This window comes from Nylanderia fulva, unplaced genomic scaffold (assembly GCF_048542155.1).
Source record: "Nylanderia fulva isolate GAGA-0341 unplaced genomic scaffold, ASM4854215v1 Scaffold2, whole genome shotgun sequence".
In the NCBI taxonomy this organism is placed as follows: Eukaryota; Metazoa; Arthropoda; class Insecta; order Hymenoptera; family Formicidae; genus Nylanderia; species Nylanderia fulva.
In genome coordinates, this window is record NW_028190263.1 from 7503592 (window position 1) to 7529948 (window position 26357).

A 26357-nucleotide genomic window follows, 5' to 3' on the forward strand; every position below is an offset into this window, starting at 1 on the left:
ATATCAAGCATGGAATGTCTATTACAGATGACAGAAATGATAAACGTAATTTGTCGGACAATGACAGATGCAGGAACGTCAATGCACCGATGCAATGACACGAGAAAGCGAGAGGAAAAAAAAATAGAAAAATATAAAACAAATCACCTGGAGTTTGTGGAGTAACCATTTTGAAAGAGTGGCGTTCGCTTGTGCGATATTCTAGACGATATTCCTTACAACTAGAATCTCGCGTTCGGTGGCCGAGTTACGATGAGTTTACGCCTTCAAGATTAGACTAGGTTAGGTCACGGTGATCGATCTTCGCTTCGAGACGGCTTTACAATTACAAGATCTATCTGTTAATAGGAGAAAAATCGTCGAGAAAATCAAGGGTGATTATATCAATTCAATTCGAGTCATCGATTGGCTCGAAAAACAACGATCTGGCATTTTATCGCGGCAAAACGAATTTAATAGATTGAAAAAAATAGATTGACACGTAAAAGAAAATTTGCCAGGTCGAAATGCCTCACGAGACGCTACTGGATCAATCCCGAATGGGATTCATGACCTACGCATGCATATATATATTCCCATCGTACAAATCACGAATAACCATCAATCGTCCCCTCCCCCCTCCCTTCCCCTCGTTTCGTCTATCTTGACCTGCGATGTGTCGTTCGTCGTCCACCGTCCTAGTTCATGTCGCGTATATAGTCAATGTATTCGCCTACTGCCCGTCTGGGCCTACCCGAACACGTCCGTGTCGCTTAATGTCAACTGTCAAACTGTCCGCCGAGCGCGGACGTAATCTTTCTCTCTCGCCCTGTTGCGCGCGTAAAAATGCGAGAAGAATTTTCGGTCCGCGGCTCCCGGAGACGCGCAACACGTCGGATACACAACGGACGCACCGGAGTCTCTCCCCCAGAGTCAATCCGCACACAAGTGAATCACCACTGACCACACAATCAGCTTCACCCAGCTTCACCACCGCTCGGTGCACTCTCTCTCACTCGTGTACGTCACTTTCCCGAGCTCGGCACGCCTCGGAACTCTTCGGCGAGAATCGATATCCCGCCTCAGAGACTGCGATTCTATGATCCTCGACGAAGATCGTTATATTGCTTCCTTGCGCGAAAGATTTTTTTTTCACCCGCAACCCCGAATGATTAAAAATCACCGGAAGTGACTATACACGCGTATCTTTATATTTTTATTATTCGAGGAGATATGTTGATTTGTCGAGAAAAATGTAAAAATGTAGAATGATACGCAGATCGAAATACAGGCGATAATTGCGAGGGAAATTTGAGCTACGATATGATTCTGGTGTTGAAACGTTTCCATTCGATTATTTCAAATTGTAAAATTAAAAGCTTGTAAACGCGGTTTTTTTAGAGAAAATATTTCAACTCAAATTATAATTTCTATCTTTCGATCATTAACAACTTTTATCAAATTTCTTATTGTTAATGATGTATGGAAGACATTTGAAACTTCATAAAAATTATATAGCGCTTTCACTTTGAAACTAAAGTTACTGTTGAAATTTGGATTTAATTCACTAACTCATTTAAAAGTTATTGCAATTTAAATTTCCGCTAGTTTTACATATAATAATCCATTATTATTACATTAAAAATATCGAAAAAATGGTATACCATGTACATCAAATTTTTCACATATATGTAAATTGGAACTTTAAAGAACAATGTCGCAAAATTATACATATATTAGCATTCATTGAACCATTTAAAAGAAAATAATAATTTGTTGAAATTTTTTCTATTTCTGAGCATTTCGTGTCAAGTTAGGCGATTACTTAAACTATAACGATTTTCTCTAAAATGAATAGCGTTAATATACTTTCATCTCTGTTTGAATCTTCTGCACATCCTTAAAAATATTAAAATAAAAAGTGCCTCTCTTATTCCCCGTTCATCAACGGATAAACTATTAAAATATTAAGTATGCTTTCAGTCGATCGAAGATGAATAGCGGCTCAACACAATAGATCTCTCTCGAGGAATCAAGCTTTCAGTCTGACGACTTGAAGGAGTATAGAGACGACGGGTAGTAATATACGAATTATACCAAATTACGAGTACCCGTTGAGGAAGGGGGTAGAGGAAGGGGGTCATGCGTCCTTGATAGATATTCCTATCATGCACAGGCATATATGCATTCACATGCACGAGCTGGAAATTGCAAATCCGCGTATCACCACCGGCAGTTAAATCCGCGCGAACGTTTTGCAAACCGACGCGGATCGCTTTCGGAGGTATTGTAAACTTTCGCGAAAGTGTGCTCGCACTACTTGTAAATTATATTAAACAAGTTTGTGACGACGAAGAGTTATTGTACATATATGTCTCTGCATGCACAGTGAAAACTTTCGACGAACTAATTTTCTTTATCGCAAATCTTCATGATAAATGTTGGAGGAAAGACAGTTGGTTTCCTTTTCGTAGAGTTAAATCGGTTCATTTAAGTGTCGCATGATCTTTCGCAATTCCATCGATATAAAATTGGCGCGTCAAAAATATGTATACAATTATAAATTTCATAATCACTATCCATGTTTGTTTCTTTTTTTTTTCTTTCAAAAATGTATGCATACAGTTGACGCGTGATAATCGCAGACGTATATATATATATACACGTGTATATAGAAGTTGATGATAAGTACTTTGAATGGACACGTGGCTGATATAATTCTATATATAAATCTATTGATTGATATGAATTAGATCAAACGGTTCGAACAATTTGACGAGATTGAATTGATCATCGCGAATCGCAACAGGAATATATACGCAACGAATTGCATAAAGTCACTGTTGTCGATATAAAAAATAGAAATTAAAAAACGTTTTACATTCTTTTTTTACTCTATATACATGCATATATTTATAAATTGTATACAAATTTCTCTCATAAGCGGCACGTGTATGATGCAATGATAAATCGTGATACACGCGTTATAACGGTGATAGCGTCATGTAGTAAGTGCCGCAATTCACAATTACAATTACAATTCTTTAATCTCGCATAATCCAATCGCGAATAACTCGAGCAACGTTTATCGTTCTATGTGCGAAGCATATGTGGACTCAATCAAATGTGTAACAGAAAAGGCATTTACGATATGAAAGAACGCGAACGTAAATTATATAGACGTATAAACAGATTGAAGGTTGAGCCTCGGATGGATTCATCGAAGGATTCGCCGAAAGACCTTAATTGAAAGGAATCGAGAGATAAAGGGAGCCGAAGGAAATGACAATTATATCATCATCATATTTGAAAGGAGAGAAGAGAGAGAGGCGTTATCGATAACGCGAACCTGCCACCCGGTGGCGAATGCGCGAGGCTGCTTCGGTTTTCGAACGCGACTCTGGCGCCGGCGCCGAGAGAACCTCCCTCCTCCAGCTCCCTGACGACGTCGTGTCCCCGGTGTCGCGTGCCTCGACATCCTGCTAGCTGGTGCTAGCTAGCGCGAACCTCGCGACCGAAGTACACGTGTCCGCTCGATACGCGTCGGTAATCCCACGCGTTCCCCTCCAAATTCTCATTCAATTCTAATGACAAGAGAGAAAGGTGAACGCGCGACTCGATCGAACGGATGTGCAGAGTGTGAATATCATTCCGTCTAGTATAGCGACGCCTTTCCTTCGACGAAACTTATCGATCGGCAGTGCTACGGCGGGAGCGACCATCAGCGGCCGGCCGGCATAACGCGTGCACCGGGTCCTCGTTGTGTGCCTCGTATACGGGAAGCTGGAACGTACGGCGGGCCGTTGATAAAATCACACGGTTTACAGATTCATCCGTGATCGACCGTGGGAACGTGCGGCACTTAGAACGGGTAATTACATTAGTCATCCTCATTTTTCTCAATCGAATTACAATGCGGCCTCTGTCGTAGCGTCCCGCCGATTGTGTTCAGTCGACCACGTATTTAACGATTCGAATCGCGCCGCTCACGTGATTCACGACGGGCGTCTCGTGGTCCCTCGTCGCTCGTTGAACTTGAATGATACTCCGCCGGGTTGTTTCCTCATTGGATTCCTTGGATTCGAATCGGTTCAAAGAATCTCTTCGCTTTGTCTTGACTGACATGTTCAACGACCGATTAATTACCTTGAACGAAAGAAACAATATTACACATCTCATATTACATATTACCGTAACTTATTTTGACGGAAGTCCACTTATTATGCGATACTCTATTGTGTTATGCATGATAATACACCGCAAAAAATAATTTCAAGGACTTAGTTTTTTAGCATGCAAACGGAGAAACGCTTGCTTGAATTTGTGACAGAAAAAAATGGAAGTAGGTAGTAATAGTGACTCGGTAATATTTATCATTGTATGATGAATGAACGCTATGTGCATTTCGTATTCTACATTTGGTGCTAAAAAATTCTCAACTCATATTAACGTCATACACAATCTTTATCTTTAGTCTACAATATAAATATGTAGGACAGTTTTCGGTCATTTATTTTAACAAAAATAAAAATTCACGTCGGAATAAACTTGTTTTCAAACATCAGTTTACGTATTTGCAATGTTAAAGCTCTTTCCATAACTAAATAAAATAATATAAAAAATCAGTTATTTGTACAGAATATATAAATAACGAATACATAGATTTTCGTATACATAGTTTTTAAATCAATTAAAATTTAAATAAAATTTTTAAAAAATAAATTTAAAATTCACGAAACATAGTTTGCGCTGGATAAATAGATGTAAATTTGCAAGATTTAAAAATATATGACATAACAAGTACGTAATAAGATAATATTTGCAGAGATACAAAACTGTGTATTTTTCGCGTATGTTTTTTTTATCTTAAATTCTTACAACAGAGTTTTATTTCTTATGCAAGAGAATCGCTCACGTACGAAGCTGCAAAGTCGCGGAATGCATCGTTTGTTTGTAAATTAGCAATGCGCTTTCGCAATAATCATAATAAGAAACTAACTTGTACATGAATTCTTGTGTTTGAAAATAGAAATTAATTAAATTCCCGATAATTCAACAAAAAATATGAAACTGAAAAAATGCAGCATATATTTAGCCTATACTTTTTTCTGCATTATTTTCAAAATTATTCAATATATGTATATATGTATAAAATGATACGATAAAATCTAAATTATTCCACTGCAACTGTAATAAATATTAAAATTTGTTCTTTTATATTAGAGGAGACACATAATTCACTTTACGTTCTAAAAACGACATAGTTGCATGTACAATGAAAAATTGAGAAGAGACAGAGAGAGGAAGAAATCTAGATTAGGCAAATACTCACTTTCCTTATGTCTTCGTGGCGAGATTATTACAGACGAAGCGAGACCGAGGTAAAACAACATGCATAATGTCCTTGTATATGTATATACACAGACAGTGGTCTTTTTAACATTATAAGCGTCTGTAGCTCGCGCATTCTTAATCCATTTTCCTATGGACGTGCACTTTATCGATCTCTCATCTTCCAGACTAGGCATATTTCTCAAGCGCACTTGTGACGATGATTCGTTTAATTCTATCCATCGTGCTTGCTGAAAGTATTTTAAGTACAAATTATAATTGAATAACTTTAGTATTATTGATTGAATACTTTATATTACTGTACGGTCGAGAAAAGAATTTTACCTTTTTTAAATTCTGTCTGGCGATTCTCAAATATCTACGTTCTTACTTTATATTACTATTTAATTTTTTATATAATATTTAATATTTTATATAATATTTATAAATTATATAATTTTCTTGTGAAAAAATACGCCCATGCCGATATCGGAAATCGTGTCACACGTAAATAAATAAATAAACAATAAATAGAATACTTCTTCAAAAATGAATTATATTATTTGTTCTTATTTTATAGTTATACACGAGCGTCCGCAAGGGGAGGCAGAGGGGGCATTTACCTCCCCTTGGAATCAGTAAAAAAATTAAGTATTTGTTCTCCTTTTGAATAAACACTGGAAATTCGTTTGCATATTTAATATAAAAAAATATAAAAAAATTCTTTTAATTAAAAAAGAACAAAAAAATAAGAAAAACTGTAATCATGCCCCCTCTGAAAAAAATTTTGCGGACGCTCATGGTTATACATATGCAACCGATAACATCAGATATCAGAAAAATATAAGGTAGACATGAGTCGCACATATTTTTACCGGAAAAAAGAGGAACAATTTGGACTTTTTCATCTCGCCTTGCCATTCGGCATGTTCAGACAATGCCTGTCTTTTTCATCTTCCTTCTGCCACTTTCCCCGAGTAACTCCCTTCATCCCCTTCATCCCCTTCATCGGCTGTGTCCACTAGAAAAAGCAAAATCTTGGTAAGATTTTTCCAGATAAATTTGAATACCTACATAAACACATAGGTGTATAGAAAAAGGAAATCAATTACACGTCTAACAACATAGGAATATAACATCCTTCGCGCATTAAGCAAAAGTCGACCTAGATTGATCGATTTTTTTTTGCGCGTAAGTATGCGAGCTATGCAAACTCGATAAGCTTTTACATATATGATTTTGCAACCTGTTGAACGCCTTGTTAGTGCGACTAGTTACGTTTATCAAAGTGTATGTTTAAATTACTGGTGCCGCTTAACAAACACGTCGAGAGTTCGCGGACCATCACCAGGTTCTGACACGCAACCATTTGCGTCTTCGACAATTTGAACAGCTGATAAATTAATTAATTATAAATATATATCGCAACAAAATCTTCCTATATCGATTAAATTTAACCAGAGCGTAAAGATATAACGAAACAATGATAAGACCAATTAATTCCGACAATAAATGCGAGCGATGTCGTTTAAAGTTCACGCACCTGTGGACTTGGCGTCTTAATAAACTCTCGCGGTGACGTTCCCTCGAATTATTCGCAAAAGGGAACCGCTAATGTTGAGCGCCGGCGACTTATACTTGAGATGCCCGCCAGCCATTCTTTCCGTCTCTCTTTCGCCTTTTCCTCTCCTCCATCTATCCTGCTTCTCAAACAAGAAGCGAGCAAGAAACCAGTTGCGATTTTTCACGCGGTGGGAACTAGAAGCCGCTCCCTACTATAAATAGCCTTCGGGGTTCCTTCTCGGGCCGCGATGCCGGCCTCCAACGGTGACGGCTGGACCGGCAACATATGCGTCTAACAATCACTTCTGTCGCGTGCGAATAATCACCTCTTATCCATCCAGGCGACTCCAACTGCATTCCTTCGCGCTGAAACGAATAAATACGTTAGGAAGGAAAAAAGCAAAGTATAAATAACAGCTAATATGAATACCTAGGTCAGGTAGATGGGAAGAATGCGCGCGGGGGATAAGATCCGTGTTCTGCATCGGAATTTTTATTCACAGAAAGGGGGAGGAAAGAAATTCCTTTTGTATACGCCGACCGATACATCTTCTCCTGGGGAGTGAAAGTACGGGAAGGGACGGTCAGGTCGTGACAAACTTGGAGTGCACAAGATTAGAACTGCAGCTAATTATTGCGGACGGCTGCGTTTTGCGCGTACGATTTATTGCATACTTTTTTTACATTTTTTTCTAAATTATGCAATTAAGTACGCGCGCAAATTAATCTGCCTTTATAAAAAGAATTCTTGCATTTTAAAAATAATTTGAACAAATTACGAATTACCAGACGAAAATATTCAATTTGCGAATCTGTTAAATTATTAAATATTAATATATAATTATTAAATATATATTTAATATAATTATTAAATATATTAATATAATATTTTAAATCACAAAATCTTATCGAGAAAAAGTATACTCAGCACTCTCGTTAAATTAAAAGAAAATGAGACAATTATATTTTGCCGCATTTGCAATATATTTGCAATGTTAATCGTATTTTATTAGAGTTGTAACTCATATGCATTATCAACTATGAACATAGATTGACATAAGCGACCCCTCGAAGGTCGCGTAGAAAATATCTTGGAAAACTGTGATACCGATGACCACAGAGATAATATAAGGTTGCTCATACATCGCATTCCATATTTTAAACTGATAATGTAGTACGTCGTATATGAATGAACGTATATGAATGATTATACGTATCAGATTGTACACATGAAAGAGTCGTACGTATGTATATGTACATGCAACATGAGTGATTTTTCAATACGCGTATACTATAATAACACTGATAGTTTATATCAGAACGTATAATCAGTACGCTAAGAATGCGATATATGATGTAAAAAAGCCGTATTAAATGGCGCCTTATTTCCTTGCTCCATGATTCTTTAATAAGTTTTATATAACGCATAATCTAAAAATAGATTCTACCATGCACACGAAGTGTTACACGAATTTTCCGTCTAATGTCTGCACTCATTACTACAATTGTATAATCAAACGGCGGAAGAATAGCAAACAATAGAACATATGAATACATAAATAATTCTAATTTCCGATCTATTCTTATTAACGAGAAATAAGCAATATATAATAACCAGGATGACGTTTATAGAAAAACGATATAAAAAAAATCATCAATTATTGCGTTCGTTCAATTTAAATCGCCGAATTGAAAGAATTCAAAATAAATAACCTAAAAGAACGTCGGAGTTTTTTCTTTCTTTTTGCGTTTGTTTTACTCACTCGAATATCGTTGTCGCGTTCGATTTTGACAGATCGAGATTCGTCCCTCCGTGCAACGAAAAAAAGAAAGGGGAGGAAAAAAAGAAATTCCTCATTCTGCATTTGTAAAGATGTGCACGACGCGTCGAGCCGAATCTCGCCGCTGGAACGGATCAGATGGCGGGGCCGAGTCGGGCCGAGTCGAACCGAGTCCAGCCGAGTCGAGAATGAATCGCGACGCGCCGCGCCGGCTAAAGCATGTGGCCAGTTTCCGTCCGTCCTTGATGCGCGTCGGGTTGTGTTTGAGCGACGAGTGCGAGTTCGGACTCGATTTTATATCGTTTATTTCCCGCGGGTACGTACTACATTTCGAAAAACTACTCGAAATATTGCCTTATTTAGATATCTACAACGACCACCACTTTTTGTGCGATTATCTCCATGCAATATTACTCGAGACAGATATAGATGAAACATGCGATAGCACGTAATTTTGTATGTAGTGTGGCTCATATTGTAATTTTATGTAAAGTCAGAAGGGACTCGCATGAATACATTATATATGTACGAGCGTTGCGTAAATGTTTCCGAACTTTTGCTTCGCACTTTATTTTCAAATGAAAATTTAATGTATTGTAGCCGGAATATTTTAATCTGATATTTTTTCTTTCTCTATCGAAGATTTAATATTAAAATATAAATTATCAAATATTAATTGATTATATTATTTTTTGTATTATGTGGCAATACATGATTTATATATGGCTAGCTAATTATATGTTAAATCTATATTTAATCTATTTTAAATATATATTTAATCTATTTTAAATCTATATTTAATCTATTTTAAATCTATATTTAATACATTAATTTAAGCTATAAAAGTATGTATAAATTTGAAATTTCAGAAAAAATGTAGAATATTTATTTATATCATTTTACTTAGAGAAAAAATATTTTGTAGTTTATATATCGTATATTATTCACAAATAATTTACTCACAAATATATGAAAGAATTTGTCAAGTATATATATGTATAAATCAACACGAATTTTAATATTCAAATGAAAAAAGAAAAGTGGTAAACGATATAAATAACGATCGATTGATCATTGGTGATGCTAACGTTTGCAGTATCAGTTTCTTTCGAGTCTTAATATAAAGACAATTGTATCAATTGTATCAATCACGATTCGAGCGGGTCGCTTCTCGGTGTTTAAGTTTAATTAATCTACAGGTTTTTTATATATTAAAAGCGCTGCGCACAAGTGAATATATTTGATTTAAAAATTTTGATATTAAACTTTATAATTTATCAATTCTTTTCCCTTCTCTTTCTTTTGCACGAAGATCTAATTGCTTTTGCATATATGTACATATATTTGCCACATAATATGAATAAGAAATTATCAATCTTCGATGATTCATCGTAGAACGATGCTTTTTCAACATATCTATAAATTCCTTTTTAATTTATTTTTAATTGCTTGTTGCATATAACTTTTGCTCTTGGAAATGAAAAAAGAAAGCAAAAAAATATAAACAAAAAACAAATAAATAGTATAAATATTAAGATAAAAAATGAATATCTAATCACATACTAATTTTTTTTCAGTTATCGCTGTTCTCTGCCGAGAAATCGATGCATTTGGAAGGCTGATAAGCGATCATCTCTGGATTGAATGCTGAGAAATCAGAAGCATTCTTCAAAAAGCGTATGGGAATGTCCTAATGAAGTCTTGTACGTGTTCCTCCGGAGATGAAATCATGTTTACAAAATCTCTGTAACATGAGATAATTATGTCAAAACCAACAGAATATTGTTAGAACGGATTGTCAGTCGCTGTCTTAAGCGAAGCTATTAATCCGCACGCCAATTAAAAGCTAATATTTATTTTATATATATATATATATATATATATATATATCTTCGTTCACAAAAGTGCAAATAAAAACTCACGCAAAAGATATTGTCGAATAAATAACAAAAACATACCTCGGAAAAATGGCATACGACGACGTTGTCCTTCATATGGGCGAATTTGGCCGCTATCAACGCAGAGTCTACCTTCTGCTTTGTCTTCCGGTGATATCGTGTGCCTTTCACAAATTAGCCGGTGTATTCCTCGGTGCCAAAATGAATACCAGGTATGCAATTTGAGAAACGTAATAATTATCAAAGATAGATTACGATGTTAACATATGTACTTACGGTAAATCGAATCGTTATCTTGTTTCAGATGTTTACTTCCAAACGAGTATGCGGAGAACGCCACGTTCCATCTGAGCCAGGATATATTGAACGCGAGCTATCCGTGGGACAACGAACTTGAAGGGTGGTCTCAGTGTCTGAAACGCGACGTGATCGGCGCCGCGAACGGGACGATCGTTGAAAAAGTAATTGGTGACGACGCCAGAGGAGGAGGGACCAGCCGTTGCAAGCAGTATGTGTACGATAGAAGCGTGTACAAAAGTACAACCACTTCTGAGGTATAAGATTGTTCCGTTCTCTCATCGCAAAATAGGGTTCTCTTATCGATTTTTCTATCGGCAATTGTTGTAAATAAGATATGTCTCATAAAAATATCCTAGATGGACAGAATTCATACACACACAATTAAAAAAAATATATGTATGTATGTCTATTTCTGAGGATGATAAAAATAATACCGTTTTTTTTGTGCAGTGGGGTTTGGTCTGCGACAGGGCGTGGCTGAGAGCAACGGGGGATGCGTTGTTCATGGTAGGAGTCATGCTTGGCTCGATGATATTCGGCGGTTTATCCGATAAATATGGCCGTAGACCAATTTTCTTCCTGTCTTTAGTCATACAGCTGGTCGGCGGTATACTAGTCGCTGTAGCACCCGAATTTTATTCCTACGTAATCTTCAGGCTAATTGTCGGTTCAACCACCAGTGGGGTGTTCCTAGTAGCTTATGTCATAGGTAATTACATTCAATTATATTGTCACTCTGCAAAAAAAACATAAGGCAACACATTATATGAGAGCTTGTCGAAAATTTTAATTGGATTGAATAAATATTAAATGTTGCATAAAAATGTAATATAAACCTTTCTCTTCCAGCTTTGGAGATGGTTGGACCGAAAAAGCGATTAGTAGCCGGAGTCGGCGTTCAATTATTTTTCACTGTCGGATACATACTCACGGCCGCTTTTGCGTATAATATTACCAATTGGAGAATGCTGCAGGTAGCTCTTACGGTACCGAGCATCGCGTTTCTAGTTTATTGGTGGTACGAGACAAATAATATATATATATATATATATATATTCTACATAATGAATATAATTCCAATCAGATATTACAACTCACACGGTGATCCAATTTAGGTTTATTCCTGAATCCGCGCGATGGCTCCTAACAAAAGGCCGCCTCCAGGAAGCGAAAGATTTGCTGCAACGCGCTTCTTTGGAGAATGGCGTGGAGATGCCGAATGAAGCTCTAGAAACACTTCTTAATAATAACAGTGAGGATAGTACACCAGATACGAGAAAACCTTCGCTCTTTGACCTGTTTCGTTATCCGAACTTGAGGCGAAAGAGTATCCTCTTATTTTTCAATTGGTATATACTATAGTTGTTTTATCTCGGTTATATGTTTTTTATTTTATTATGTTTGATAATTTTGTACCAAGTTTAATTTTCTCACTTACACATTTAGGCTGGTCAACAGTGGAACGTACTACGGACTTTCTTGGCACGCATCCAATCTCGGCGGTAACGACTACGTTAATTTTGTAATATCCGGAGTAGTGGAAGTACCGGCGTACACATTCCTCATCTTCACCCTGAATCGATGGGGCAGAAAAATCATCCTTTGCGGCTGTATGATGTTGTCCGGATTAGCATTACTTGCTACGTTATTTGTCCCTCCCGGTGAATAATATACAATATTTTATTTAAGATAATGACATCGCAAAATTTCATATAACAATCGTTTTAGTCATACGAACATTTAAAACGACAAAGTTATAAATGTTTAGCCTATAATTATAAACGAGTTTATGTTTTATTTTAGATATGTCGTGGCTAATCGTTTGCTTGGCGATGATAGGAAAACTTGCTATCACATCGTCCTACGGTGCAATTTATGTGTTTACTGCAGAACAATTTCCGACTGTTATTCGAAACGTCGGACTGGGTGCGAGTTCCACTTTTGCTCGAATTGGCGGAGTTATCGCGCCATATGTCAATCACTTGGTACGTTCTTACTTTTCATCGCTTTTCTTGATATCTGAAAAAAGCGTAAAAAGATGAAGTTGAAGTATGTTGACATATTGCTGATTAGTAATTATTATTATAAATTATACAAAATTCTGATGAAACAATTCATGCTTCCAGTCGGAAATATGGACGCCGTTGCCGCTCGTTATTTTCGGATCGTGCGCTTTATTCGGTGGATCATTGTCCCTTCTTCTCCCGGAGACGTTGAATAAGAAACTTCCTGAATCGATTCGGGATGGCGAGTTGTTTGGAAAGTAAGTTTTCTATGTTCAATATTTTATTATTTCATACCATTTATTACTTTTATTAAATAAGACATATTGTTTAAAAATAATTTTTTAGGAAACCATCCAAGAAAAAAAAGAAGAAACAGCAAGTGGATCTTGATCAATTGAACGAGGTAGAAGTAATAAAACCATTAAAACCACAGGAGAAGCAGAACGGTGTACACGAGAAACAGAATGGATGACACTAAATTACGATAATCAAATCGGTATTACGTTCAAAAATATGTACTCAATTCTCGTCTGACCATATTTTAGACGTCTATCACGTGTATTACATACGTCCACAGAGAACTTGACGTAACACAATGCTCCTCGAATTTTGATTTAATATCTACAGTTGTCTAATATTTATTCGCTCTAGATTCGTATTTCAATTGAATTGAATTAGATCGCATTCTTAAAAGTAAGATGATGGTGTTTATCTACGCGTATCACGTTGCAATAATGCATAGAATATGCATATAAGAATTCTGCCGTTAAACATATCATTACTCAAACATCTGAATGTCCTTTATAAGGAATGAATTATATGTACGAAATATTGCAACTTATCAATAAAACTTTGCTAGAATTTTTCATTCATCTTTTAATTCATTAAAAACTGGCCAAACATTGCTTTTCAATACTAGTCTGATAAAAAATGAACGTAAGAAAAATAAAATTATGTATAATTACATATCGTAATCATGACGAATTTACAGAAAACTTTTGAAAAAATGACAAGTGTTTTTTTTGTATACATGCATCACTTCATTCATCAATATACTTGAATAAATTATTTACGCAAGATATTTTCTTCAATTAAGATCAGATCGTAATAAAAACTTCAAACCTGTGAAAAAACTCCACGATGCACAAATGACAAATCTTCTTTACACGATTTGCAGTTTCAGTTTATTCATCGATATAAGTGGATAAACAATTTTTGTTAAATACTTTTAGATGATGAGTTTTTATATTGATCTCTCAAGTTTGATTTCTTTATCTTATCCGTTATTTCCAGATATTGCATTTTCTTTTGGGATTCATTTTACTACCAACAGGGCAATTAAAAGCCTTGGCAAAGTCTTCTGAGTTCGAAACAGATCCTATCACTCTTAAACGTCCAGTACTATGTACGTCCCTCGAAGCTATTGCCTCATTAACTTTGGGATTAAGGGTAGCTTCGCACCACACCTACAAATTTTATTGCAGCGCTTTTTAGTAAAACTCACAAATCTTATCATTAACTCATTTGTATTAATCATTTATATTCTTATTTATAATTTTATTTTTCTAGTTTTTAATCATACAATACTTACATTGGCAAAAGATAGGAAGTAGAGTTGATCGTGAGTGACTTTTTCCAAGCCCGGCAATGACACATCCGGTTGTCCGCATTCTCTTGTCCTCCTTTGATAAGCCCTGTACGAGGCTTGTAATCCCATTGTATCCGCGATATTCTCACCCGACGTTTGATTGCCATAATTCTATAATTTTTATCAATAATGTATCATTAAACATTTTCCAAATGCAGTAACTATAATTAAATTAGATGGCAATTTAATATAGTGTAAGTAACTCACCTTTAATTTATTAGTTGAATTATTTTCAAGAGGATAACTATTAAATTGCTGTACAAAACAGTTTGCTCTTTTGCCGTACTCTCGAGACAATATAGATAACCATTCCACAAAATTATCATCATCATCTAAATTATTGCCATTCTTATCGTAATAGATCCCTAAAATCATTTTTTTTTCTTATATTACAGTTTTAAAGAATATTAAATTTTTCAGATATATGAATTAGAAAAAAAAAGAAAACTACATTGTTGTAAATATAGCAATTAATATAGTTTATAAAATGCAAAATAATCTACAATTTTATTTCACAACATACCATCATTATCGAATCCGTGATTAACTTCGTGAGCCATGATAACTCCAACAATGCCATAATTAACAGCCCTAGAATAAAATTATATAATTAGATAAAAGTTTTATTAAGAACTAATATATGGAAACATAAGGCAATTGTAAATTTATTTGTATTTATTGTTATGCACATGCTGCATTGATATTAAATTGTCCACTTACTGTGGTCGATCAGAAGCGTAAAATGGACTTTGGAAATCCGCCGCCGAAAGGCCTGTGAAATAATTGCAATTTTTAAAAAATTAATCTTATTTATTTAAAAAATCCACACACATACTTATAGAATTCGCATCAGGAGAGAAGAAGGCATTTACTGTCAAAGGACTCATCCACCATCTGCAACACAAAATTTGTCAAGGATTAGCATTAATTAGATATTAACATTTATTATAGCTGTTAACATTTATTTAAAAATAAGAAATTGTAATTGTTTAACAAATATGAAAAAATGAATATTAAGATAGCTTACACGTCCTCTTCGTCATCACCACGGTGCTTCTTTAACTCCCGTAGCTGTTTCCATTTACTATATCTGCTATAGCTAAGTAAATTCTCATAATACGATTTGCCTATAATGAGCTTTAACGAAACAAAATAATTAATAACAGAGTCGTTATGCAGACAGCACAAAAAGGCGAAAAAACATCTTAAAAATATCTAAAGAACGATAAGACATCGTGTTTTAAAATGTCTTTTAGGGATTGGATATATATTAACAACTAATAATAATTTTTATTAAGAAACTTACTCCTTGGAAATATTGTTTAACGATAGTATTATTTCTGTACCAATCTGGATATCCAATATATTTTTTCATATTCACTAGTTTCGCCAAAACATAATCCTTAATATCTTCCTCTAGCCATTCTGATTCTTTAATTTGATATTCTACTTCCTTTTGTATATCGTCGACCATATCCTCTGCCTATAAAACAATAGAAATAGATGATTATATTAGACAAATTATAAAAGCACATATATACGTATTATACATACACATACACAAGCCTACTATAAATAACAATAGAAATAAATTGCATCAGTTTGAACAATTAAAATCAAATACTTACAGATTTTGTAATATCGTCTGAGTAATGTCTTTTCACATATTCGTATGATAGAATGTCACGCAGTTGTGCCTGACGCAAGCATTTGGATGATCTGTCGCAATATTTATTATTATATTTTAACATCTCAATATGATATAAATTAACTATATTTTAATACATATTAAGGCCATGCTATAAATCAACAAGTAATATAAAATAAAATAATGTGTTCTACTTATTTAATTATAAAATAAATAATTATGTTTCTTAATTGCAAATAGAGTAACGATAAAATAAATCATATCAAACCTGTCTTCGTCTTCTTCATCTTCATCTTCATCTTCATCATCTTCATCGTCTTCATCTTCATCGTCTTCATCTTCATCGTCTTCATCTTCATCATCTTCATCTTCATCTTCCAAAGGATCCCAATCTTCCCATTCGTTGTATAATTCTCTCATTTCATTTGTAGTAGCTTCTATCATCCTGCTCAAAAAGTTCCAGTGTATGTAGTTCACTGAAACATATTTTGCATGAGCAAATGTAGATGACATTTCATTACTAATATCGCATATTGTATTCAAAACTCACCGATCGTTCGACTTGGTGTCTCGTTTAGTAAATCGGCAAGAGCCTCAAAATAATCTGATTGGTCAACATTTAAATTTAAATCGTCATCCACAGGAACATGAGCTTCGTCAAATAATTCCGCAATTTTATACACCCAATTGATTTGCGCCTTTAAAGATTTACATTACATTTTATTAATGTTAATTCAACCATAAAGAATGTAAGAATAATATATTGTAAAAATAAAACGAAATTAATTTACAAAAAAATAACTTACATTTCTATTAACAGTATCAGGCTTTTTTTCATCATACCATTGTTGGAATTCATCGAGCGTCAACTTCAGCTCTTCCCCTTCCCCTTCAGTATCATAAACAATCTAAAACATGCCATCATTAAGAAATTTTCTTAATTTCTTGATAGTAGAATAATAAAAAGAGATATATATATATATATATATATATATATATATATAGAGAGAGAGAGAGAGAGAGAGAGAGAGAGAGAGAGTGCGTATAACAAAATATAATGTATAACAACATAAAAACTTACCTGCGCTAGGTTCACCTGAAACTCGACCAGGTCTTCGATATCCTTTAGAAATTGATCTTCTGAGAGCTCAGTGCCTCTCTCTTCAGCTATAGCGCTAGCTACTTCGAAAATGTAAGTAGCGTATAATACCATCGTTAATGTAGTACTGTCTTCTTCATCACTCGTTTCTTCTGTGCTTTCCGCCGTTATAGACCTGACTGTTTTCAAAGTTTTCTTCAGCCTCTCTTTGTCCTGTACTTTTCTTTCATGATTCCTTCTGCTCTTCTGCAATTTCTCACGATGAGTAAGATGCTGAGCGCGTTTACTATGAATCTTTGTCGATACAGCTCGTCTTTTTACTCTTTGTTTCTTCATCTTATGACTATTGAGAATTCGAGTGTTACTCTTTGTCTTTTTATTGTGCTGTATATTTTTATTTTTTTTCTGAGTTTTTCGATATAACTTGTTTGTGGATTTTTTCTTGCCAATTTTCCTCTTTGCAATTTTCTTTTTTTTATCTTTATTCTGTTTTTTCGCAGCGTCTTTATCTTCACGATCAACTTCGTTGTCATCGTCATCATCATCTTCGTCGTCATCGTCATCATCATCTTCGTCATCATCGTCGTCATTGTCATCTTCACTATCTTCATCGTCATCTTCACTATCTTCATCTTCATCTTCATCGTCATAGTCATTTTCATCGTCATCGTCATCGTCATCGTCATCGTCATCGTCATCGTCATCGTCATCGTCATCGTCATCGTCATAGTCATCTTCGTCGTCATCATCATCTTCGTCGTCATCGTAAATTTCGTTATCTCCGCTTCCAGACACCTCATTATCCTCCTCGGTCTGTTCTTCATTACTTGGATCTTCATTATCATCATCTTCAAAATCTTCATTCTCAATCCAGTTTTCAAGCCATAGTTTCAATGTACCCGAAGGTAAATGTGGAACATCGATCTAATAATAAAAATATATATAAAAAATACAATAAAGATCATTGACAAAAATCAAAACGGATATTTTCAAATTATCTATTCCGCAATACGCAATGTGTATAATAAAAATAATGTAAAGATATCACAGTTCATCTATCACAAATTTTAGCTGAAATAAAAATATATATTAAATATATATTCTTATCAGCTGAAATAAGAATATATATTAATAATATTAAACAGTAAAAAGTATATATATATATATAAGATTACAGATATATAAAAAATAAGATGTATAATATTAATTTAAAAAAGTAAAAATAATTTATAATTTTTCTGACCTGTACGGTCTTATTTGGTGAATAACCGTTTACGCGAACATCATGAAAAGCATTCCTTCCTGTCAAGCGCACATATTGATCGTCTACTTTTTGCCAACTATATTCTTCCTCATTCCATTCGTCTGGCTCCATTGTCATCGGCCAACCGCCTATACGCGATAGAGTGACAAGTATTTTATCAAGCCCTTCCTTGTCCATCGCATCTGTAAAGCATATAATAAATTAGTATATCATGAAAAAATAATTTTTATGTAGCAATTCGACGATTCGAAAGCTACACTGATAGACTTACCTGTATCCATGCAGACCGTATACCATTTTTTTGCAAGTTTTAACGCCAAAATATCATTTTTTTTAGGTTCTTCTGCCAAAATATCTGCAGAATTTATTAATAATGTTATTAGAGTGGAAGTTTAGAAAATTGATGCAACCAATAACAGATTACATATAATTACTGTCTACTTGTTCTTGTACTTTCGCTTGGAGCTTATTAAATAAACTCCACGCAGCGTATCCTTCTGGAATGGGATTATGTTCCGCCCAATTTCCACAAGCATATTCGTAGAAGTCGTCGCACGGATCTACAGATGGGTTTATACTCTGCGATATTATCTTACCTGGGAAAAAATAAAAAAGAATAAATTAAAATACCTAATTTTCAATAAAGGTGATTAAACACTTAAAATTATTAAAGTTTTAATTAGATTAACTGTTTTCAATACCAATTGATTCGCATTCCTTGCTTGTACACACATTCCCTGTCGTCTCCTGCTTGTTTTCATTTAGTTTATTTTCGTTCAAACCAAATAACCATGCCAGATTTTTAGGATATGCATGATGAATTGATGATAATGCAGCATTCTTTATTAAAAATGCACCAATCAAGACTCTATAAAAAGAGACATCCAAGAAAAAAATATAGTTAATTATAAAATAATTACAAATAAAGGATATGCAAAGAATATATATATCTATATTCGTCGCTTGAATATTTTTGATAGATAATGATTGAATTATCGAGGTATTGAATATTTTATTTTTTTAAACACTATATATATATATATATATATTTAAAAAAAAAAAACAGAATCTGTATATATATATAATATAAATATTAATATTAAATATATATATATATATATATATATATATATATATATTACAAAATTAGAGCAATCAGTTACCGTGTTCAAGAAGTAATTATTATAAGCTACTTACAGAAGAATGAATCTCCCCATGTTCGCAGAAAAATCTGCGGCCGATAGGGATTTTAATTACACAATTAATGAATTGTAACGTTCTTTACCGCAATATGAAAGTCATTTATTGCAGTTACCCTTTTATATGTTTTTTCTTCGGGCGGAAAGACCCCCGACATGCTCGTTGATATGCGAAAATATGTAGTAATTAACTTGATAGAGTCGAAGGACAGAGCTGCATCTTTCATCCTGCTGATTTAATTAATAAAATAATAGTGCTTATAATATAATAAATTATTCTATTCTTTTTCTCCTTTCTGCTAATTCAAAATGTTAGTTTTTTTCACAGTTTTCTACTTTCTTTCTTACAAATTTCTGCTAATGTTAAAAAATACAGACATCTCGATATTTTCAAAAATATGAATTATCGAAAAATACAATTTACTCATAATAAACAATAAATGATGAAGAAATAATAACTTAATAAATTTAAATAATTAAATAAAATATTTTAAATTGTTTTATTTCACTTTATCGAAAATGTTAAATAATAATATTTATATATAACTTTTATATGTAACTTCGTATACTTCACGTACACAAGAAAAAGATATTTATCACTTCACACTAATGCACAATTTTCCTGTCACATTGGATAAGTTTTAACTGAAAACAGTAATATTTTTATCATAATTAGTCGATATAGTCAACACGTATAGAATCTCATGGTCAACATGGATTCTCATATCTATATATTTATAAATCGGTATATATTTACAACAAATTATCTTTTTCAGGACATCCGTCATGCGTGTCAGTGATGTTGTATCGTATCTATTGACGTAATGCAATTCAAGCAAAATGTAAAAATATTAATAAATAAATGATTTAGCTAGCCTAACAAAAATGTGCATCCTGCTTAATAGTAAAAATTGTTCTGTTAACAATATATATTTTACACAATCAATAATATATATATGCTATATTTTTTAATAGTATATATTTAAAAGACCAAAGGATATTGCAATGATAAAAAGTGCGCGAAAAAAATTCAAGTTTTTCTAAATTTTTAAATACTATATATATATATATATATATAGTATTTAAAAATTTAAAAAAACTTGAATTTTTTTCGCGCACTTTTTATCATTGCAATATCCTTTGGTCTTTTAAATATACTATTAAAAAATATAGCATATATATATTATTGATTGTGTAAAATATATATTGTTAACAAAACAATTTTTACTATTAAGCAGGATATATATACATATATATATATATATATATATATATATATATATATATATATATATAAGTAACAATATACTTTACACATTTATCTTTATATGATTCTTGATCTGTACTGACCAATTATGTCTTGTACATGTAGCCTTTCAGACTATATATATATTGTGTATATATATATTTTGTTGACTATATATATTTTGTGACTATATATATTTTGTTTTTGTATATACATATGCATGTACATACATGTATATATGTATATAGATATATTTTTTCATTCTATAACAATAAAATATACAAACATGCGCGCGCGCATGTGTGTATATTACATATATGTATATAATGTTTTCTTTCTCTAATACACAAGTGTATATAGTACTGTCTTCGTCAGAAGGTCGTCACACAAAATATCTGTTCTAACCTAATAACTTTGTTCACACATCAGTTATAGCTCAATCAAATTTTATTAACAATTCTTGAATATAAATTTTAATTGTCTATAATGAGTTTACCTCGAGTATTGATCGTTAGTACGAAAGAAGGAAAAGCTAAGGAAATTGCAGAAAGTGAGTACAAATATTAACATTGTGTATATTCAAATAGCTTTTATGAAACTACAGCCCACGATTTTTCTATCATTTTTGCCTAAGTAATATAATTTTTTATAAAACTTTTATAATTCTTCTTTCAAGTTCTTATAACATTATACTTTAGGTGTATTGATTTTGATTTGTTGTCCAATACAGATATAGGTGCGGAACATTTATCTGAGGAAAATGACATTGTGGATTATCTGTGGAATATTGACAACAAATATTACACATCACAGATCTTGGTGCGCACCACAGAAAGTAAATCCTGTAAACTTCCAATGGAAGGAATCAATGCGTTGATTGTGTACCATGATCCACAGGCAGTAAGATACCTAATTGCACTGATAGTTATTATATATTTAGTGATTAAATTGCCAAATGCATTAATGTCGTTCAATTTCTATAGCACACTGTGGATCAAGAACTAGAGTATTTGGCATCGTTATCTAATTCATTAACAACAGCAGAAGTATTTTTATTTTCCTGCAGTGCAATAACTGATACACTTCTACGAGATAAAGGTATGCATATGTTATGATATAGAAAATATTGATTATGATATCTGAATAATTTCATGTTCTATATTGTATATGTTTTGTGAATATATGCAATGTTTATTCAAAGTTATTTAAGTTATTGTAAATTTAATTATTTTATATCTTTCAGTATTAAATTGGTGTTTACACAATAAATTTGAACTGGTTGAATTAGATCAAACAGGAGACTCAGAATCTGATACAGAGGGTAACAAATATGGTATTGAAAGAATCATAGAAGCTCTACATGCTCACACATGGCCTAATATTATACTTAAAAGTAGTGTATCACAAGATTTCTGCTGTTGAAATGAAAATATAGACATACTTTTCATCTCTTTATACAAAAATTAAAATATGTTGTTTTGTTACCAGATAAACCATGTGCGGATGAAACACACGAAGTTAATGAAATTGGAGAACAATTTGAAAATATTCAATTAACACATGATCTTTCTGAAAGGCTACATGTGCAAGACATAATTGGTCAGTACAGATCAAGAATCATATAAAGATAAATGTGTAAAGTATATTGTTTCTTATCAGATGTTTTTTTGGGCAGATGGCATTTTGGGTGATGAAAATGCAGACTTTGGAGAACTATTAGGTCAATTTATGGCCATGAAAGAACAGATAGCATCTTTACCATCAAATGAAAGGCGCGCAGTGGCTGAACAAATAGTTGCTGCCTTTTGGAAAGCCATGGGCGGCGATCATCTAGAAATCGAAGATTGAATTTACGATTTAAATATCGTAATATATTATTTAGATTAACTACAAATTATTTTGACTTCAAATTGATTTAAGATGCACTAGAAAGCTCAAAATAATAAAATGTAATTGTAAAGATTTGCATATTGCAATAACGTGCATTATGACTGTATGATAAAAAAAACAATTTTTTAAAAAATAAGTTACATATATATATAAACAGATAATGATAGATAGGAAAGTTTTAATAATACTATGAACATGGAACATTTATTGAAAATGTTATCTTGTAGCTGTAAAATATTATATAAGTATAATATGTTTGTAATAAACATATGTATTAAGATTTAAAGCTACATGCTAATAGTCTAAATAAGTTGGATTTGACCATTTTTTTATAAAATAATTTAAATTAAATTGCAAATTTTTAATATTTATATAGTAATAAATATTTATAGCAATATACCCAGATAGCCACAGTAATTATTATGACATTATTTTGATGGCAAATGATACATTTTGACATCAAAATGATGTTATAATAATTACTGTGGTTATCTGGGTAGAGGTTAAAATGAGATTTCGTTCATTATATCTTCGAGAAAAAATCGCGAGTTATGAGAATACATTTCATGTACAGATATCTAAACAAGATATACTAACAATATAATATATTAATAAATATACAATATATACCAACCAAACTAAAGTTAGCTTCAAATTTAAATACTAAATTCCTGTAAATAATGTCCTAATTATCTTGAAGTTAACCTCTGAACTCTAAATTTGAGACTCACCCTCTCGTCAAATTATATTTTCCTATAATCTAAAGATTTCTCGAGGTTAAAAATTGAGTAAAGATTAAATGAAAGGCCCGTTCCACTTAACGTTTGCAACGCTCACGAAATCATTTCATCCTTGTTGTTCGCCAAGTAAGACAAAAACAGATAACGCTCGTGAGCGTCAAATGGAACGCGCCTAAAGCTTCATATTAGAAAAAGTTAGTACATTATAATATATGTATATAGTGTGTTTATAGTACACATAATAATTTATATTTATTTATATATATATATATATATATCTATTACTATATATATATATATTATCTATTACTATATATTATGTGTATATATATATATATATATATATTTCAGTTTTCTGTATTATTTAATGAAATATATTTGAAGATTCTTAATTATAATATGAAAATTATATACATTTCATTATGTATGTTAGATATTCTTATTATTGATAATTATTTCTTTTTATATTATTGTTTAGTATATTGTTACACTTAAAAAATTTATTGATAAATAGGCTATAGTTCAAATTATTATTATTTTTACTCAAGGAAAAATTGTATTATATCCATATCTTTTACATATAAATATATATACCAGAAAAATAGCTAAAATAAAAATAATTTGATAAAATTATATAAAAACAGTACACAATCATTTCCCTTGATTGAAATGAAAAGATATGCCATTATATCCATGAAAAAGTAGAATTTAGGAATCAATAGTTAACTGACTGTCAGGTACAACTACTTTTTCTCCTGGTTTAAAGGCGGGCATTCCAAGATAAGGACAACTAGCACATCTAAATGCATCTCCAAGATAACACTATAAAAAATTCATTAAAAATTTAGAATTAATATTTAATTTGTATAATCAAATAATTAAATATATGTATATAAAGTTTCATTACGATAACAACAATAAGATACATACATTTCCACAAGAGGATTTAACAGTGCCTTTCTGTATGGTGTTGTTACTTAATTCTTCTGCAAGTCCACATGTACAATCCTTACATGCTTTTCGTTTGCCTGTTGTTGCACAAACTGAAAAAAACAGATGTAATTAATTTATGTAAATTGTTTATCTAATTATACTATATAAAATTAACATATATTTAATATTTATAATTATATGTTAACTTTACCTTTTAATGCTGATGCATCTGGTTTCACAAGATCTGACTCATCTAAAAGTTCATCTTCATCTATCAAATCATCTACCTTCCATACATTTTTTGTTTTTGTAAATGATAGAGGAACACTAGAACCCACCTAAATAATAAAAAAAAGATATTAAAAGTTTTTCTTTTGTTGAATAAGATGCAAACTAATATATAACTAACCTCGAATGATGGTTTACTTGCTAATATTTTGCAAATATCTTCTGCATTGCTATATACAGTCGACAAAAGATTTTTCTCTAAATCTTGGTCCAATGTATTTCGTTCTATATTTTTTACTATAAAGCCATGTAACTTCAATCTAGATATTCTTTCAGAATAGGTAAGTTGTGTATCTGACTTTTTCTTCACTGGTAATGGTTCGTAAATGACAAGTGAGCCATTAGGCTTCAAAATTCTCAGAGTATCCGTTAAAAACTCATCGTTGGTGCATGGTTGTATAAAAATGGCAATAACGACATTAAAAGCAGATGCATTGTAATTTTCTAAAACAACATATAAAACAAATGTATATTTTTAATCATTGTATGTAAACAATAATTAAAGACAATTTTGAAACCATGTGTGTATGTACCAATAATTACTTATAACAATAATTGATGCTTTAATTCAGATAAAATATACCTTTTTTTAAATCCAATAATTTGATGGTATGCATTTTTCCAAGGTGTCCAAAATGTTGCTTGATCGTAGAATTAAATTCTATCGTATCATTAGGAAAAGACGATTCATTTCCTAATATAACAAGATTCTCGTTTTCCTTGTGAGATGTCATGTTGCAATAACGATTTATTCTCACAAACTATAAAAATACATATCTTTTATTGCACAATGTAAGAAAACAAAAAAGTAATATAGCCTTGTTCAAAAATTTTTTCGCATAACGAATAATACTTACATATCGCTTTTCTTTAGCTAACCGAGAACTGTATAAAAGATGACTCTGAATTTCTCTGGCTAACCTATCTTTTTCTCTCCTTGGTATTCAATCAGCACCAAGCTGGACAACCAATAACACTCGACTGAACTATAGATAGCAGAATAAGCAGAATTTCATAATCATGTGACAGACGAATCTATAAATATGATGCATGTATTTATATATATATATATATATATATATATATATATATATATATAGATTTATATTATATATATATATATATATATATATAATTTATATATATATGTATGTATATCGTCTTGTCATATATGCATAAAAATAATCAAAAGAAGATATGTATAATATATTAAAATTATTAAGAAAATATTCGATAAGAGATAAATCAAGCTAAAATGAAAAATAATTATAAATAAATAATTTTTTGAATCATATATATATATATATATATATATATATATATATGTGTGTGTGTGTGTGTGTGTGTGTGTGTGTGGTCTCCTATTTTTATCACAAAATTATAGTTCCTATGATTTATTTGATTGCAACTTGATTTCATATAGTTTGATTTATTTCTTATCGAATATATATTATATATTTTACTGATATATAGATCTGATATAATTTCTCGATGTAGATAATAGAGTGTAATAGCGAGTGAAAAGTACGAATAAAAATATTATA

The 26357-nt window shown here is 32.1% G+C and overlaps 5 protein-coding genes across 21 annotated transcripts in view; 2 read left to right on the forward strand and 3 right to left on the reverse strand.

The window, feature by feature from the left end:
- Positions 1 to 11874, reverse strand: part of Dap160 (dynamin associated protein 160) — a 28903-nt gene extending 17029 nt beyond the window's left edge. For 6 of the 15 annotated variants that reach the window (XM_085482137.1, XM_085482135.1, XM_085482132.1 and 3 more), the window contains exons 1-8: positions 11689 to 11873; positions 11287 to 11588; positions 10613 to 11204; positions 10218 to 10398; positions 6854 to 7239; positions 6186 to 6331; positions 5312 to 5561; positions 148 to 4125 (exon numbers count right to left, since the gene is read on the reverse strand). In XM_085482137.1, the coding sequence (XP_085338263.1) occupies positions 148 to 169 (22 nt within the window). In that variant the 5' untranslated portion in view covers positions 170 to 4125; positions 5312 to 5561; positions 6186 to 6331; ... (3 more) ...; positions 11287 to 11588; positions 11689 to 11873. Of the gene's footprint in view, positions 1 to 147; positions 4126 to 5311; positions 5562 to 6175; positions 6332 to 6853; positions 7240 to 7303; positions 7476 to 8636; positions 9194 to 10217; positions 10399 to 10612; positions 11205 to 11286; positions 11589 to 11688 lie in introns of those variants that run through there. The other 9 variants (XM_085482131.1, XM_085482138.1, XM_085482130.1 and 6 more) reach the window with 7 other exon arrangements.
- On the forward strand, positions 2209 to 13726 carry Orct (Organic cation transporter). Of its 3 annotated transcripts, none has more exons than XM_029318383.2 (10): positions 2209 to 2263; positions 10232 to 10764; positions 10857 to 11106; positions 11303 to 11561; positions 11702 to 11870; positions 11968 to 12201; positions 12299 to 12513; positions 12656 to 12837; positions 12979 to 13115; positions 13204 to 13726. In XM_029318383.2, exons 2-10 carry the CDS (start codon positions 10622 to 10624, stop codon positions 13328 to 13330), a joined length of 1716 nt encoding a protein of 571 aa, XP_029174216.1. In that variant the 5' UTR covers positions 2209 to 2263; positions 10232 to 10621; the 3' UTR covers positions 13331 to 13726. The 3 variants fall into 3 exon arrangements, with proteins under 3 accessions (XP_029174216.1, XP_029174214.1, XP_029174215.1); XM_029318381.2 differs by lacking the exon at positions 2209 to 2263 and adding an exon at positions 3412 to 3850; XM_029318382.2 differs by lacking the exon at positions 2209 to 2263 and adding an exon at positions 8877 to 8970.
- On the reverse strand, positions 12304 to 19820 carry LOC114942901 (uncharacterized). Its single transcript, XM_029318380.2, has 18 exons — positions 19715 to 19820; positions 19219 to 19385; positions 18952 to 19113; positions 18789 to 18872; positions 18497 to 18699; positions 17236 to 18177; positions 16961 to 17062; positions 16705 to 16852; positions 16423 to 16630; positions 16135 to 16225; positions 15813 to 15989; positions 15534 to 15643; positions 15342 to 15400; positions 15227 to 15278; positions 15030 to 15097; positions 14714 to 14871; positions 14450 to 14617; positions 12304 to 14324 (listed from the first exon to the last, which is right to left on the reverse strand). Exons 1-18 carry the CDS (start codon positions 19732 to 19734, stop codon positions 14142 to 14144), a joined length of 3102 nt encoding a protein of 1033 aa, XP_029174213.2. The 5' UTR covers positions 19735 to 19820; the 3' UTR covers positions 12304 to 14141.
- Positions 19821 to 21306: 1486 nt separating this feature from the next.
- Positions 21307 to 23495, forward strand: LOC114942919 (alpha- and gamma-adaptin-binding protein p34). The gene is made up of 6 exons (XM_029318400.2): positions 21307 to 21512; positions 21693 to 21862; positions 21946 to 22060; positions 22206 to 22355; positions 22451 to 22561; positions 22638 to 23495. Exons 1-6 carry the CDS (start codon positions 21449 to 21451, stop codon positions 22808 to 22810), a joined length of 783 nt encoding a protein of 260 aa, XP_029174233.1. The 5' UTR covers positions 21307 to 21448; the 3' UTR covers positions 22811 to 23495.
- Positions 23443 to 25799, reverse strand: CIAPIN1 (cytokine induced apoptosis inhibitor 1). The gene is made up of 6 exons (XM_029318455.2): positions 25671 to 25799; positions 25397 to 25574; positions 24935 to 25257; positions 24737 to 24863; positions 24523 to 24635; positions 23443 to 24414 (listed from the first exon to the last, which is right to left on the reverse strand). The coding sequence occupies exons 2-6, from the start codon at positions 25545 to 25547 to the stop codon at positions 24301 to 24303; spliced, it is 828 nt and encodes a 275-aa protein (XP_029174288.2). The 5' UTR covers positions 25548 to 25574; positions 25671 to 25799; the 3' UTR covers positions 23443 to 24300.
- Between the last annotated feature and the right edge of the window lie 558 nt (positions 25800 to 26357).